Source organism: Sitodiplosis mosellana, unplaced genomic scaffold (assembly GCF_009176505.1).
Source record: "Sitodiplosis mosellana isolate CC-2019 unplaced genomic scaffold, AAFC_SMos_1.0 Smas_scaffold_6099, whole genome shotgun sequence".
Lineage (NCBI taxonomy): Eukaryota > Metazoa > Arthropoda > Insecta > Diptera > Cecidomyiidae > Sitodiplosis > Sitodiplosis mosellana.
The window spans coordinates 242,756-259,763 of NW_022601340.1; the positions used below are offsets into that span (position 1 = coordinate 242,756).

General features: G+C 38.0%; 1 protein-coding gene across 3 annotated transcripts in view; it reads left to right on the forward strand.

The window, feature by feature from the left end:
• LOC129573528 (fat-like cadherin-related tumor suppressor homolog) overlaps positions 1-17,008 on the forward strand; it is a 153,516-nt gene that overhangs the window by 86,715 nt on the left and 49,793 nt on the right. For all 3 annotated transcript variants that reach the window (XM_055454129.1, XM_055454128.1, XM_055454130.1), the window contains exons 12-17: positions 2,016-2,391; positions 2,994-4,002; positions 4,691-4,885; positions 6,759-6,936; positions 9,128-9,408; positions 14,856-15,567. In XM_055454129.1, coding sequence (XP_055310104.1) covers positions 2,016-2,391; positions 2,994-4,002; positions 4,691-4,885; positions 6,759-6,936; positions 9,128-9,408; positions 14,856-15,567 — 2,751 coding nt within the window. The remainder of the gene's footprint in view (positions 1-2,015; positions 2,392-2,993; positions 4,003-4,690; positions 4,886-6,758; positions 6,937-9,127; positions 9,409-14,855; positions 15,568-17,008) is intronic.

A 17,008-nucleotide genomic window follows, 5' to 3' on the forward strand; every position in this document is an offset into this window, starting at 1 on the left:
TCTCTCTCTCTCTCTCTCTCTCTCTCTCTCTCTCTCTCTCTCTCTCTTTTCTACCGCTTTTTTTTATTGCGCTACTTTTCCTCGCTCAATCGCATTTCATTTTCATTTTAAGCTTTTGTTATTGTTCTCTGTCTCTCGTTACTCGTTCTACCTATTCTTTTCGATTCTACTTGCTCTCTGTACTTCTTCTTCTTCTTCTTCTCTTCATTTTAATGAATTCCTTATTCATTTTTCTTTATTTCACTTTTGCTGCTGCTTGCTGGTTGTTGTGTTTTTCGTTCAATCTACAGCTCGCGATTCTTTTGTGTAATTTGGTTCTTCCTTTGAATTCTTTGCCTTTTGCTACTATTTCGCTTACCTTGTTCTCTGTTTTGTGCGCAGTATGTTGTTCTGCATATATATATTATTTTTTTTCTCTCGCTTCTTCCTCGTTTTTATTCGTTTTTGTGGCATGGCACAGAGTTCATTATTTGAAAGTGTGAAGAGTGAGCGAGCTAGCGGGCGTGAGTGCGAGCGCGCAAAGTATGGCTGTGTTCAGTTGCTTTTTGCATTTTCTTTAATTACATGTTATCATATTGTAAAACTCAATAAATTTTCAAGCAAAAGTACAGACAATACAGACATTTCAAATGCAACAAATTTCACGAGCCGAACCAAGTCGTGTTGTGGCGAACGGGATTTGGAAAAGGGTTTGACGGGAAGGGTGTGTAGTAAACGAATTCAATTGAATATCGCCCGCACCAGAGTGAGCACCAGAGTAAAGAAGCACCGTGTATTTCCTCTGTTTAGAGGCCCAAACATTCACACACAGAAAAAAAGAGAGACACACAAAGAGATGGGCCGCGAGCAAATAAATGGAAGAAAGTTTGACGATAAGCAAACACACACACAAAGAAACAGTACACACAGTAGTGTAATGAATGTTGGAAGCTATTTATAGGAAAATTATGGGCTTTTTCTTCTGTCGTATTGTACAGCCATCGTTTGTGTTCTGTTGTCTGTTGTGTTTTGCATCGAATGAATCGAAAATAACGACGAAATAGAACACGGGAAAATCCACCTTCGGCTATAAACATTCACCACACACAAATATAGAAACACACACATACATACATACGTTCGGTGAAGCGCACATAAGGGGAAAAAAAATGAAAGAACCGGTGCGCTTTGCTACAGACGAGAAGCAAGTTACATCAAAACAATCAATTCGAAAGTATCGCTTCAAGTACATGCCAGCACATTTTGAAATGCGGCAACCATGGGTTTTTGCTGTAATTTGCAAATAATCCACGGCTGTTGCGATATATGGAAACAGAGAGAGAGAGAGAGAGAGAGAGAGAGAGGAAGCGCGCGCGCATGAGATGAGCAAATAACATGTTCTCATCTCCGTGCGCTCAGGTTGGTTTGTGCTTCGTTGAAACCGATTTGCTCAGCTTCATTACTGATTGCGATTATGATTGTGTAGAAATATTATTTTTATTATATTTTACTTCATTGAATCAAATAATATTGTAATCGGCATTGGGGATGGGTGAGGCGAGTAAGCGAGGGCGGGTGGCTCGAAGCCAGCAACGGTATTGTGGTGTAAGTTCTACGCCCATAACAATCGACAATTTATATGCTCGCACAAGCACCAGAAGAATAAGTGGCAAAAAGAACAACGCAAATGTATCTCTCTCTCTCTCTCTCTCTCTCTCTCTCTCTCTCTCTCTTTCTCTGTATATTGTGTACAAAAGCACAACAATCTGCTTACGGTGCACATCTGCGCGAATTTATATAATGAACTCAATCGCAGAAGTTGGCGCATTTGAGTGTTCTGTACACACATTCTCTCCTTCACTCGCTCATCATAATGTAATATACATTGTGATGATTATCCAAAATAGATTCGATGCTTGTTTTTTTCTCATTCGCCCTGGTTCTTCCTTGTTTATTCTTGGCCCTTATTTAACATCCGATTCTCTCGTTTTCTCACTCAGTTTGATATCTTTTTTTTTCCTCTCTTTCCGTTGCAGGTGCTTGCGATCGATCGTGATACGGGCGAAAATGGACGCGTTACATATTCGATAAAATCGGGCAAAGGCAAAGCAAAATTCCGTATCAATGCCGATACTGGTGTTATTTATGCCGCAAAACAATTTGAATCGGATACTGAATACGATATCATTGTACGTGCCGAAGACAATGGTTTGCCAAAGAAAAGTCAAACCACATTGGTGAGCGTGATTGTGGTTAATATGCCAACATCAAAGGAAAATAACGTTCATCCACCACAAATTAAAACCAACGATCAACATGTTGAGGTCACCGAAAACGATAATCCCGGCTTCCTTGTCACACTCATTCAGGCATATGACGAAGACAACGATCAATTGTGGTTTGATATCATCGGTACGTATATATTTGATATTTGTATTTTTTTTTTACTTGTTGTCCATGTTCTTGTGTCTGTCCATCTCGACAAGCATTCCAAACATGATTTCATGGTCCATATCGATAAATTGAGTGGTAACCGAAAACCTTTTCACAATATATTATATGAGCCAATGAACCTTTTCTGACCACTGGACAAACACACACACACACACCAAACACATTCCACTTGTGATGATGATATAACATGTGTCACATTCTTGCTATATACTTCAATCAATGCGAATTGTTGCCACAAATTAGGCCCCTTTTGTTGAATGGAATGTGTTTTTTTTTTCTTTCGCAAATTTCCAAGCACATTTAACTTATTCGCATTCAAATGGACGAGGGCAATTAAATTAAAAACCGATTCGTTTGATGCAAAAAGGGTTTCATGGCAATTGAAATGGCGAAAGTGACCTTAGAACAATTGGCTTTTTTTCCTGCTTGTATCGAGATGAGATTTTGTTCGGTATAATTTTTTGTTGCTTTCCATGCAATTTTTTCTCCGCATTTTTTTCTCTTCTGCTTTGATTTAAGATTAAAGATTTTTTTGTCTATTTCCAATTTATCCGCTGCAGATGGTGATGAAAACAATGATTTCTTCGTTGGTCGTGACAATGGTAATATTCTACTGGCAAAGAATCTTGATTGGGAACGGAAGCGTGAATACAATATAACGATTGGTATATCGGATGGTGTGCATGAGATAACAACGCAATTGTACATTAGTGTTATAGATATCAACGATCATCGTCCCGAGTTCAGTGAGTCCGTGTACACGGTGGAAATATCAGAGAATACAGCCGAAGGCACGGAGATATTACAATTGCATGCCACCGATTTGGATGAAGATAAAACGTTATTCTATAGTTTGCATGCGGCACGAAATCCATCATCGTTGAAATTGTTCCGTGTGGATTCGGTAACGGGAAGTGTGACATTGGCACAAGAGCTTGATCGTGAACTGATGGCCGAGCACATTTTAATTGTGATTGTTAAAGATCATGGGACACCTGCCAAGCGAAACTATGCAAAAATCATTGTACATGTCACCGATCACAATGATCATGCGCCCGAGTTTACATCGAAAATTATACAGGGCAAAGTGTATGAAACGGCTGCGATTGGTTCGATTGTGGTTACCGCATATGCAACGGACCGTGATATTGGCGATAACGGTCGGATTGTCTATTCGATTGTTAGCGGCAATGTGGCCAGTGTATTTGCGATAGACAGTTCGATGGGTACGATTAGTGTGGCAAAGGAGTTGGCCACCAATGCAATGACCGAATACATGCTACAAGTCAAAGCAACCGATTGCGGTAATCCATCGTTGTTTGCTCAAATACCCGTTCAAGTGATTGTTGTTATGGTGGACAATGCACCGCCAAAATTCACTCGCACCGAAACTGCCGTCGAACTCTATGAAAATCTACCGATCGGCGCATTTGTCATGCATATCGAAGCACGAAGCACATCCTCCGTTCAATTTGCCATTATCACGGGCAATATTGACGATACGTTCTTTATTAATCCATCAACTGGCATTATCACTACCAAAGATTTATTGGACTATGAAAAAACCAAGTACGTATTTTGTAATTCGAGTATTTTTTTTTTGGAAAGGTTTTATCTCATTTTTTGCTACTGCTGCTGCTGCTATTGTTCGGTATGGACTTGTTACACTTTGGGCAATTTTTTCCGCTTCATTTTCGATATGTGTGTGCGCCTATGTGCATGTTGTTCTATTTATGCGAAAAAAAATGAAAGAAAACAAACTAAGCTTTTTCTGACCTCGTTCGGCTGGCTATACGCGCATCATTCGTTCGTACGCTCACTCGCCCGGTCGTTCAATGCACACTCACATTAAACATGCACATGGCACATATTTGTCCAAAGAATCGACCTGCATCAATAACAACAACAGCAATATAAAAGAAAAACACCAAGCAAAAGAGACAAGCGACAATATCGAACCGGCGCAATGAACAATTTTTACGAATACAGATTCGTTCGATATTTTCCATTTACCTAACTAGAAACAACCAATGTCCATTTTCACTGAAAAATTTAGTAATTTTCATTTTTTGTTGTTTTGTTTCTCTCCCTTTTTTTCTTTGCTGATATCCGATTTACTTTCCATGGAATGTATGCGTACTATCATTACTACCAACCAATTACCATCGTGACGTTTTTGGTTGTCGTCGTTGTTTTTTTTTTCCTGCTACTGCTATTCATCGTGCCCTGGGATGTGTGCCTCTGGTAAATGATTCAGGTTTTACAATTTAACGATACGTGCAACAAATATGGCTTCCGTTTCGGCGACATCCTCAGCTATAATTCACATTTTGGATCGAAATGACAATGCACCGTATTTTACACAACAATTGTATAAAGGTGAAATATCCGAATCGGCGCCAATTGCATCATTGATTCTAGCCGTCAACGAAACACTGAAAATGGATCAAAGGTATGTCATACAAACGAGAAAAAAAAAAAAAAAATTACGGAACAAAACCGAACAGAGAGTGGCCCTTTGTTGTTCGTTCACCGAATTGAGAACCGTGTGCTTTGCATTACTATTCATCACACACGAATTTCAAGCGTGAAAATCCTTTGTGATGCATATTTTGAAATGGCCATTGGGCCAATGCAACAATTGAACGCGATTGTATGCGATATATGCTATGGGCGCAATGCTCTACAATTTGTATACAATCTACACCTTGATGATGATGAGCAAACGCGATGACATTTTTCAGCATATATGCAGCAATCCGTCAATCGTTGAATGAATTTTCTGGCTGGTTCAATTTTGGTGATTTTTTTCATTTTTTTCGAATGAATTTTTTAACTTGCAGGAATTTTATTGTAAATTTCAGTAATGAATTGCATCGTTTTGAGTAATTTTATGGAAAATTTTTTTTTTTTCAAAAATTTTCAATGAAAAATTATTCTGCAAATCGAGTCGCAATCACTTTTTTGAACGAGAATTTTGGAATTCTCGCATTTTGGCAACAAATCATTCGTTTCTTCATTGGAACATGGAAAAAACGATCTAAATTTCAATACCATTTTCGCATTCCATCCAAATTATCATCCCTCAAAATGTTTATTTTTAGCTTGATATCGATTTTTCTTCCTCTGCGTCCAATCCTTTTGTCCATCATTCTTGCATAATTTCTAGTTACTTAGTATTCCCAATTTAAATATCTTTAGTCCCATTTTGAACGATAGAGAGAGAATATAAAAGTAGCATTTTATTTGTTATCACCATCAAATTCGAGTAAATGATTCATGGGACAAGCCCGTGGCCCAATGGGAACATCTTTTTCTATTAGGCCAACAAAAACGTATTATCTATCTATTCCTGGAGCGACAACGAGCGACTTTCTTTGCTTTCAACACGACTTTCATTCCAATTCAATGCCCGAGTAAAAAATTCTCCGAAACATTTTGCAATTTGTCTGTAGCATTCGTCAAAATTTATAACTTCGAAACGAATAAAAATTCATCTTGCGATTGCGGTGTTTCTGTGAAAAAAGAAACAAACTTTTCGAAAACAACTCCTCCGACTATTATCTTTTGCATAAAATCTTTTAAAACTCTCTCTCTCTCTCTCCCGCTCCCCCATTTTTTTCCTCCAACAAACGAGAAAAAGTCATGAAAGCATGTTCCATTTGTGCCTATATAGTATAAACTTCCATATCAAAATCACTTCATTCCAAAATGAAACAATAAACATTCCGATTCGCTATGGTTTTGCACCGAAAATTCCTGCACGTTTCTTGAATCTCGCGAAGCAAGCACAGCCCCGTTATCTGCGTTAAAACATCGGATTAAGAAGAGATGTGTGTTCTAAATGATGTGGAATTGCTTTCTCTATAACAACAACGGATCCCGAAAACAGAAAAATTGCGCGCAATGGATGAATTTGATTGGCCTTTCGCTTCGGCCAAACAGAAAAAAAAAACGAAAAAGAAGAAGAAAAGAACTCCGGGTCAACATATACTCTTCTCTCATCCGTTCAATTGGCATTTCTCTTTTCAAGATAATGCGAACATTCATTTCCATACGTTGATCTCATCATCGATTCGATTTGGTCGATGCAACCAATTTTTTTTCTTCTCTTCTTCTGTTCAAACCGAATATATTAAAGTGATGCGATGCATGCAAAATGAGCATTGTGATTGCAATTCTCTGTTATTTGCATTGATTTTTCATGCATACTTACAATCGCGTTGTTTTTTTTTTCAATCTTTTTTTTTGTGTTTCTTTTTTCATTTTCTCTTCACTCTCTCATCTCTTCTCTGTTGTTGTCGTTGTTGTTATTTCTGTTATAGTGTGCCATTAGTAATAAAGGCTTATGATATTGATGCTGGACTCAATTCACATCTGCATTATGATATCGTTGAGACGATGCCACGTCGCTATTTCCATATCGATTCAACAACAGGTGCTATCAAAAATGTGATGTTATTGGATCATGAAAAGATACCACTCTTTACGTTCCATGTTAAGGTAAGCGCTTTCTCTCTTTCTCCTTATTATTATCATCATTTTATTTTATTTTTTTGTGTGTGTAAAACTTCATTTTTAGCCAACGTAAATATCATGTTAGTCGTTTCGTGTGTACTTTGGAGAATATGTTCTTTGACATTCATTCTCTTTCGTTTTGGTTGTTTTTTTTTCTCTCGGTGTGTCCGTCGTCATTCGTCGATGTTTTTCCTTAACTTGCCGGTGAAGATAATGGAGAGAAAAAATATGTAGCACAGTTTTTATAAAAATTGTCATTTACAAAAAAAAAAAACATTGGCAAAAAAGGGGCTATTGCATTTACTGTTCACAAGCAAGGAACATTTCGAAGCAGCGATTTTTTTTGTTCCTCCTCGTTCATCTCCTGCTTTATGTTTAGTGAATTTTTTTTGGTTCGCTTCTTTTGGGAGCACAACATTTATAAGACTGTGAACGGCCTAATGTACCCCTTTTACTCATTTGTGTGCCATTGCAAAACAGCCATAAAGCACATTCCGTATGATAACTCCATTCTTTAATGACATTTTGCATGAATTTGTTTTCTTCTTCTTCTTATTTCTTCATCGGTGACCTGACTGCCGTTCTTCGCTCTTCTGTTGTTTTCCCACATATATACACAACATTTTTTTTCTCGGTGCAGTGCACTTTTTGTCTCCTGGTTTTTTTTCGTCATCATCATCGTTGTTGTTGTTGTGTGTGTGTTTGAACTTGTTGGTATTGCCCGTCTCTTCATTTTCTTGTGGCTTTTTTTCTTCTTCATTCTCATTGCTTGCACACAACGCGCCCAGCACACTTCAGCCACATCGTGCCAAGCAGATTATATATATTAACGTTTTGTATAGTTTTTTTTGGTTCGTTAAATAAATTTTCTGTCATTTCCGTGACATAAGAAATAAAAATAAAATGCGCTTAAATGACGGACATTTTTTGCTCATTCTCTATTGCCTTCAGTCTCTCGCTCTTTGTCCCACGCCACGTTTATTATGGAGAAATTTACTGAAGAGAGAGAACAAAAAAATGCTTAAATGAAAACACATTCACGCAAAACAGCACGACCATCCACCGCCTGGACCGACAATGACGAAAGCAAACAGCAGCAACAGCAGCAACAGCAGAAAAAAATGCGACTGTTATAAGACTAACATGTCAAATTTCCTTGCATTTGCCACTCAATTATTTTTCTTGTTTCATTGTCTTCTTCGTCGTGGTCGTGGTCGTCGTCGTCGTCATTATAATTTTGCTTCGATCCAATTTACCGTTACTTTGGATCGTTGTCGTCCTCTTCGCCATCGCTACCGCCGTCGTCGTCATTGTGCAACAGCGAATGTTGCCATAAAATATTAAAATTCAATAAGTTTTCTATTATAAACTTTAATGCTCTTGCTCTTTCTCTCATCCATTCTCGTCACCGTTGACGCTTCCATATTTGTGTTAAGTCTTCGCTCTGTTATTGAACCGTCTAATTCAGACCTCGTCGATATATACCATATATTCAGTTTCAATCGATCTCTACCTCGTTCCTTCCATCGTTCGTTCGTTCGTGAGCTCGTGCGCTCGCAGCATGTGCTTTGTGTGTGTGTTTGTGTGCTGTCATTTGATAATGTGCACAATGTACCGCATTTAGCTGAATCATAATCGGTATTCGGTCGTTTATTTTACACTTGTTTTCATTCGATGCGGTGGTTCCGGCCGAACCATCGTTGACTTTTCGATATTGCACCCGGATCTGAACTTTAATAATATTTCGTGCGTTCGTTTGTCATATCTTTCTTCTCTTCAATGCAACACGCCATAGCTTAATCATTGAATAAAGCAAAAAACAAACACTTTAGATCGTCTTTAATGTCAACGATCCTTCAAGTAATAATAAATCGTTGAAAAATTTATGAAATTTCTCATTGCTGTTGTTATTATGAATCATTTTGTTTCTTCATCATTCTTTTTGAGTCTTTTCTTTGTCATTCAAGAAATGCAAGAGAAAAATGACTAATTCTTCATTCTTTGCTTTGAAAAAGACTAATTTCTGTGGCAAACAGAATTCCAAAACTACTTCTTTTAACATAGTTTTAGAATACACCGTAGAATAAGCAAAAAAATAACTTTCAGTCAATACTTTTCCTTTTTCATTTACATTCAACCGCGAGAATTAAATACATTTTGTATATTGATTTTATAGGTATCGGATTTGGGGAAGCCGCGTTTGTCGTCCGAAATAGCGGCCCGAGTGGAAATCAGTGTGCTCGATTTTAATGATTGTCCGCCGATTTTCACGCAACCGGAATACAATGTGTCCCTCTTGCTGCCTACCTATCAAAATGTGGCCATTTTGCAAGTGAATGCAACGGATCGCGATGACAATGGCAACAGCAGCACCGTGTTACACTATGAAATTGTTGAAGACAGCAATAAAGATGGTGTATTCGCAATTAATAGCCACACTGGCGTGATTACAACACGGTAAGCATAATTTCACTGTCTCTTTCAACAAACCGGACGGAGAAAAAAAAACGATTGTGGCTGAACGAGAAAAAAAGCGCATGCATGTTGTATCGTATGATGGTGGTGGTGGTGGTGCTACCATTCGGGGAGTATAAATATCTGGTTGTGGAGTGAATAATTCAATGTGATATATGATTTTGTATGCGACGCATTGCCATTTATTAGACCTCTGAATGCGTCCCTCTATTACATCGCTCTCAGACACAATAAGTGGCAACACATGTACATCGTTTGCATTTCGTGCTTCGAAATTTAGTATTTTTGCTAGCAACGAAAAAAAAAACATGCGAACCGAGAGAGAACAACCGAGAGTGTGTAAAGAAAGGAACGTAGTCATCGTCGTTGGCGACCAATAAAACAGTGGATGAATGTGTGTGCGAGAGAGAGAGAGCAAGAGCAAGGGAAGCGACCGAAACAGATTAGACCATGTGTATAAATGAGGTGTTGGAGGGAGTGTGTACTGTATACCATTTGCACGGCCTGACCCGCACACACAAGCCATCCAAAGTCAAATAAACCATAAAATATACCCGGTATCCGTTGGGCTATCCACGGAATATTTTAGATTTGGTATAATTTTGCATTCATCATAAAACACGTCAAATTGATATGGAATACGCGTTCACGGCTTCACCGACTGAGATTGACCAACGCCAACCACACTCACTCGCCAATTCACGTCCATAATCATTTCCAAAGCACTCACACACTTCTTCTTCTTCTTCTTATTTCTTCCTCTTGTTTTCTCCATTCCTTCCTTTCCCCTGCTACCTCGCTCTCACGCTCTTTCACTCTCTCGCCTTTGGTTGAAGCAGAAAAACGTTGAGCATTCTGAAGCAGGCTTGTTAACTACCCCACGAAAGAGAAAAATAAAAATGTAGTTCGCGTTTGGCCATAAATAAAAGCCAATGCAAATGATGTGTTTTGTGCTTTTCTAATAAATTTTTCTGACACTAGCCGCGACCGTGAGGGCGTTCGGGAAAAATTATGAATACCTGAGATTTTAACGTCTTCATTCAAAGCACTCTTTGACGATTTTTTCTTTCTCTTCTTCTTCTTCCTCGTTTACATTCCATTTCCCGATGTTTTTCCCTTCGTCCAACGAAATCATTGAGCAACTTTTTGCTTTCTCTCATATTTTACCGCTGGATTTTTTTCCCGCACATATTTTAGCGCTTTTATTTTCTGGGCATTTTAAATTGATCCGGCGAGAGTATTAAGCAAATGGAAGGCGGAAATAGACAAGATTAACGTTCTTTAAGAATGATGAATGCCATTATGCACAGAGCGACGATGATTTTATCACATATTTCATTCAGATGATTTTTTTTTTCTTTCGTCTCATTTTTGATAATTAAAGTGGATAAAGAGATTCATGGATCAATAATTTTCATAAGAAAAAAAAAACACACACACATTTATTTACGATTTTCTTTTCAAGCAATTTTCGCAGAAATTCTGCAAACTCTCCCAAAATCACTTGAAAGTTGTTATTACGCATTGAAATATTCCATCTAAAAGTCATGAGAGTACCACCGCCCTCGAATAATGAATGATGTAAGAGTGAGTTTCATTGGTGGGGTTTAAAAACGCGTTATTTTTTTCAGTGTTTCGAAAAAACGTTATTTTACAGAGCCGTTCAATAACGCCCAAAAAACGTTATTTCCCGGTTTTATCGTTATTTCTGCGGTATTTTGAACTGTCAAAATAAAACACTACAGAAAAATAACGTTTTTTCATCACCGTTGGCGGTATTTGTCGAAACGTTTGTAAACCCATCAGTCATTGGCCACCGCATCCATTTAATGGAATAAATGTCCGATGTGGATCATATGTGTGAAATTTTAATGTGATTACTTTGTCAACATTGTGTGTTTGTTTGTGTGCTCGACAGAAGTGTGTATTGATAAAGTAAATGAATCGAAAATATGTGAGTAATCGGAACTGACCTTTTGATGTGTACGATACACATGATGGTCGATGGGTCGTTCATTCATTCATTGTGTTGGCGTTTTACAGAGCCGCAATCTATGGGTTTATGGGTGTTTTTTTTTTTCTTCTTCCTTCTTATTTTGGCATTTTTTTTTTCTTCTGAAGGGGATTTGAGTAGGAGATTTTATGGTGTTATCCAACCTAAAAAAGATTGCGAAATCTCCGGAAGTGCTATTGTTAGTTTTTCGGCCGAAATTTAAAGTCGGTTTTTATTTGGTCAGGTTTTTTTTTTTTGCGAGGGTGCAATGTTATAGGCAAATACGCGCTCATATCTACACCGCTGTTTTGCGTGGATTCCTTTCAAATAGTTCACGTGTTTTTCTTCCGCTCGGGAAATAGTTTTCGTTTTTTTTTCTTCGGTGAAATGATTTTGGATTATAATTTCACACACATCGCGTGTACCTTAATGTTTTCTCGACGCTGCTTCTCTTTTTACTACTCTATCTATTCGATGGTAGTTTCGAAATGCGTCGTTCTGGAGAAGCGTGCACGCGACATGTGTGGAAAGTGAAGTCGAGTGTATGTAATATTGGGGTTGAATATGCATACCGAGTTTGTATATTTCATCGTTAAGTGGCTTCAATGGCTGTTTCTCTGTTTTTTTCTTTCTCTTTTTCATCTATTCTTTGCCTCTTGCTCTCTCACTCTCGCAAGTTCTACACACGTTTGTGCTGTTCCGGGGCAAAGAACATTCCCCATAGACACACGTACGATGTGTATGTGTAACGTACACATTTTACTAACAACATACTACTGAATAACCTTTCCTTTCTCTCTTTCACCATTCTAATCATTTATTCTAAGCTCGTTTCACAAACATAAAAAAAATTACGTATGAACCGCACCAAGCTCTCTCTCTCTCTCCCTCTCTCTCTCTCCCTCTCTCTCTCTCTCTCTCTCTCTCTGTTCCTAGCGTTGCTTTCTCGTTCTCTCAGTCTTGTAATAGCGTTAGCATCGAGCGCTGGAGAACAGAAGGTACCAACAACGGCAACGAAGACAACAATAACAAATGGGTGAAAAAAGGTGTTTTTTTTTGCTCGTTTCACAGAAATGAGCAGATGAAACAGCCGCACCTTTGGATGTGTTTTAATCTTTGGGTTTTTCGGCGAATGAGCCGGCAAGAGAAAGAGAGTTAACCGATTTCTCTCTTTGTGTTGCCTGGTCACATTTTATGAAGCGGACACACGGCCCGGCTAATTCAAATGCTTTTTGTGCATTTGATTCAGTTAAAAAAGAATAAATTGACACAAATTGAATGAGATCTCGGTAAAAGGTCAACACAGAGAGCGGCAGAGAAAAAGACAGATAGAGTGAGAGAGGAAAAAAAGAGTCACCGTGAAACCAGAGCATTTTTTGGTATATTTATTCATGATGGCCTTCTTTTCGGGCTTATCGTTGTTCGGTCGTACACAAAAAAAAAACAACTTTGCACATTGATTATTAATGTTTTCATTGAATATGTCGAATGGCTCAAGTCATATGGCCGAATTACACACCACCAATACCGAAAAAGATGAATGACATACCAAACATCGAAAGCATATTCTTCGAATTACTTGCACACATTTTCTATATGCTCCACCATATTTCAACGTTTCTCTCGGTCAATTGTGAAAGAAATAGAGGGAAAAAGAGAGCACAAGCACACATTTATCTAATATTCAAATAATTTAACTAAATAAAGTCATAACAAGATTTGCAGGGATCTCCATGTTTTGCATATGCACGTTCGTAATATATTTTCTGGATGTTGGAGTGCTACTTCTTCTTCTTCTTCGTTTTTCCCTCTGTTCAATGCTTACATTGCCGTTTTGCTGATTTTCTTCTCGGTTTCTTTTTTTCCTATTCGCCCTATATCCCTCTGTGAAAGGAAGAGAGAAAGAGTGAGAGAAATAGCAAGCTTTATGTGTGCACTATATTTTTGCATCAGAGCGAAAACATCAATTGGCGAAAAAAGGTGTTTAGTTTTCATCAACAGCTATCGCACACAACACACACACTAAAGCACTCCAAAATCTAGAATAAAACGATCCATGACACAGTCAGAAACAGTTGGAAAGCGCCCAAAAAAAATTAATTCCAAAAGCAACAAGCACACCGAAATTCCCAGTGTGTATGCGTCAATATTCGATACATTTGTAAGATATAGATTCCACGTAGATTTGATTGATACAAATATGATCATGCTGCCCAATGAATGTATGTGTGTGCTCAATAAAAGGGTTTTGGCATCGCTTTCATGTACGCACATCAAGCGAAACGAACGAATGAGCTTTTGATACTTTTAGCTTCGATTCACTCGCAAATCATTTCACCATTTTTGATATTGGGAAAAGCGCAAAAACCAACATCAAAACTCATGCACAAATGGCAATTTGAAGAGTCGAAAAATTGTTCGTACGAAAACATCAAAGGAAACGCGAACGATTGCATTAGACAAGAGTATTCTCTTGTTGAACATCACATCGTTTAAATCGAATTTCGATTGCTAATTTCGACTCGACTCTCTCCCTCCTTCACACACATACACACGTATTTCCCATTGTTTTTGCAAGCGATAGCACAATACGGACATTGCCTTCGAGTTTTTCGAGGAAAAAGAAGAGAGAGAGATGGCTTGAGTTGTTCGATGTTTGCTCTTTGTTCCAACAAGCATCAATTGATGAAAAACATACACACACAAATATCATAAGATGGATTGCCTTTGACATCCACCACGAACAACAATATATAAAGAAAAAAGACACACACACACACACTCTAAAAGGACTATAAGTATCTATAGCGTTGCGTTGTTGTTGTTTTCTTTTTCTTTCGTGCATCGTAAAAAAATTTGTGCTGATTTCATTCGATGCGCTCGTCATGTTCATCATCTCATGAGGACGACCTCAAATAAAGTTCGAGAATGCAATCGACTATAAAAATGTTTCATCGTCAAAGCCAACGCTTGGTGTTGTTGTTGCTATTTTTTTGAGGTAACACTGCCATTGGGATAACTTATGACTAATCGAATACGTGATGCATTCTATCAAATAGATTAAATTCCAATAGAAATGATGTGTGTGTATCTGTATATTGAGTTTTTTTTCGTTTATCGAAACATACCCCACCTCCCACCGTCTCTCGAACACTCGAACTTCATGTGCATGTATATCGAGTTAATCGATGGTAAAAACTAGTTTTTTTTTATTTTCTGCTTCACGCTTTCGATATCGCTGCGTTGTGGTTGTTCGGATGAAATTATCGCTAACAAAGTGATGGAAAAGCGTTAGTTTGCTCTAAAAACAACAACACCAAATAAACGATTGAACTTTTTAATAAACTTCCCCAGGAAACTGCTGCTCGATGTATTAAGCACTTGTTATTTCGTATACTGATTTTTTTCTTCTCTCCTCTTTCATTTTCCCCAACAGGAATATCGAACACATTGATGAATTTTACAAGTTACAAGTTCGTGTTACCGATGGCAAGTACACTAATACGGCAACGGTGAATGTTCGCGTTGAAACATCCGAAAATTCGGGTTTGGTATTCCAGAAGCCAATCTATGAGGGATCAATTTTGGAGAATTCAACGAAAATCACAACCGTTACGGTGGTGAATGTAATCGGTGCCGCGCTAAATGAACACATCGAATTCCGTCTACTCAATCCGACCGATATGTTTCGCATTGGTTTAACATCAGGCGCTGTGGTTACAACGGGCATTCGATTTGATCGTGAACAACAGCAAAATCATGAGCTTATTGTTGAAGCCCGGTCATATGCGGCGTATCGTGAAAAGCCACGCGTGGCCCATGTCATTGTGAATGTTACAATTCTTGATATCAACGATAATTGCCCGATGTTTGTCAATTTACCATATTATGCAATTGTGTCAGTGGATGCTGAGCGCAGTTCACTGATTACCAAAGTGCATGCACTGGATGCGGATAGCTATGAAAACGGTGAGGTACGGTACGAGATGAAGCGCGGCCACGGTGAACTGTTCAAAGTTGATCGTAAAACCGGTGAAGTGACACTCAAGCAAACACTCGAAGGACATAACAGGGATTTTGAATTGCTAATTGCAGCTTATGATGGTGGCATTACACCATGCTCCACCGATGTTACCGTTCATGTTAAGGTATGTATTTTAGTTTATTTTTTTCTCTCTCTCAATTTCGTACTTTTTTTTCCACTCTTGTCTGTATTGAAGCTAATTATGGAATTTGTTCAACAACACCACTTGAATTTTTACCGTTTGATCTCAACGATGACAAAATCCATGGATAACGACAGAGAAAAAAAAATATCGTCATAAAATCGCTTAATTTATCATACATATAAAGACAATACAGTCCATTTTTCGCAGTAATTATAATGACGAACGCGAATTTGATTTCGATTTTTTTTCTTCTCTCTTTTACGTTCCCTCTTCCACTCATTTGCTCACTCTTTCATGAAGTGCATAACTCAATCGCTTTCTCGTTCTCTATTTTCTCTACGCAATGAAAAAACTTTGCAAAAGGTCGGAAAAGCGAGGAGAAACAGAAAAAAGCTTCGGAAAAACGGTAAAATGAGCGAAAAAGATGGAAAATGTGTATGTGAGACACACACACACACACACAGAGAGAGAGAGAGAGAGAGAGAGAGAGAGAGAGAGAGAGAGAGAGATGGAGAGAGCGAACGAGAAAATGTGAATGTGAAAAGACAAAGAGAAAAGCACTGCAAAAAAAATTGAGTTAATATGACCGTTGTAAGCGCCGTGTGCTAACTAGAAAGCAGAGGTGAAATAATATGATGTATTGCTGTGGCACTGGTAACAAACATTGACACTGCCAAATGTATCACATTTTCAATTATTTACAATTTCGTTGAAAGTTTTAGTTTTTGAGAATGGTTTGCAATTTATTTGAGTTCAACATTTTAATGGAAATGTGTTTTCAACATTTTCACTTCACTCATCCACATCCACATCCGCATACAGTGTTGACTGTTTGAAAAACAGTTTGAGTGTTTCACATGAAATGTGATGCGTTTCGGCATCGAATTTGGCGGGAATGAGCTAGCAAACAAATAAATGAAGAAAGAGAGCGAGTTGATTTTCATATCTATTTACATTTCGCAAACTATTTGCATGTGGAAAAAGTGTGTACACGCTACGCGCACCCGTGCACACGAAATTCCAATTTCCAAGAATCAAAAAAGCTTTTGTTTTCCACAAATGCAATTGCAATATTCATTTTGTTGACTGTTGCCATAGTGTGTATAAAAGATGTGTAGCGCTCGAGTAAATGACTTTTTTGTTGTTGTTGTTGTTTTGCCAAGAGACAAACTAATGATGCCAAAATCCATGGTGCATTGTGATTCGGTCACTGATGAACAAAGTTCAAGTGTTTAAATATACTTGAAAAACTTAATTTTGATCAACAAAAGGCTTTCAACCATACATATCCCAGCGGCCAGTTAATTTTGAGCCGAACATAAAGTGCTTAAAGACAGATGATGATTTTCGAACGGTAAAAATAATCGAATGAATTCTGCATGGGGTTAGACACCATTAGCTATTTTTTTTTGAAGTTCAT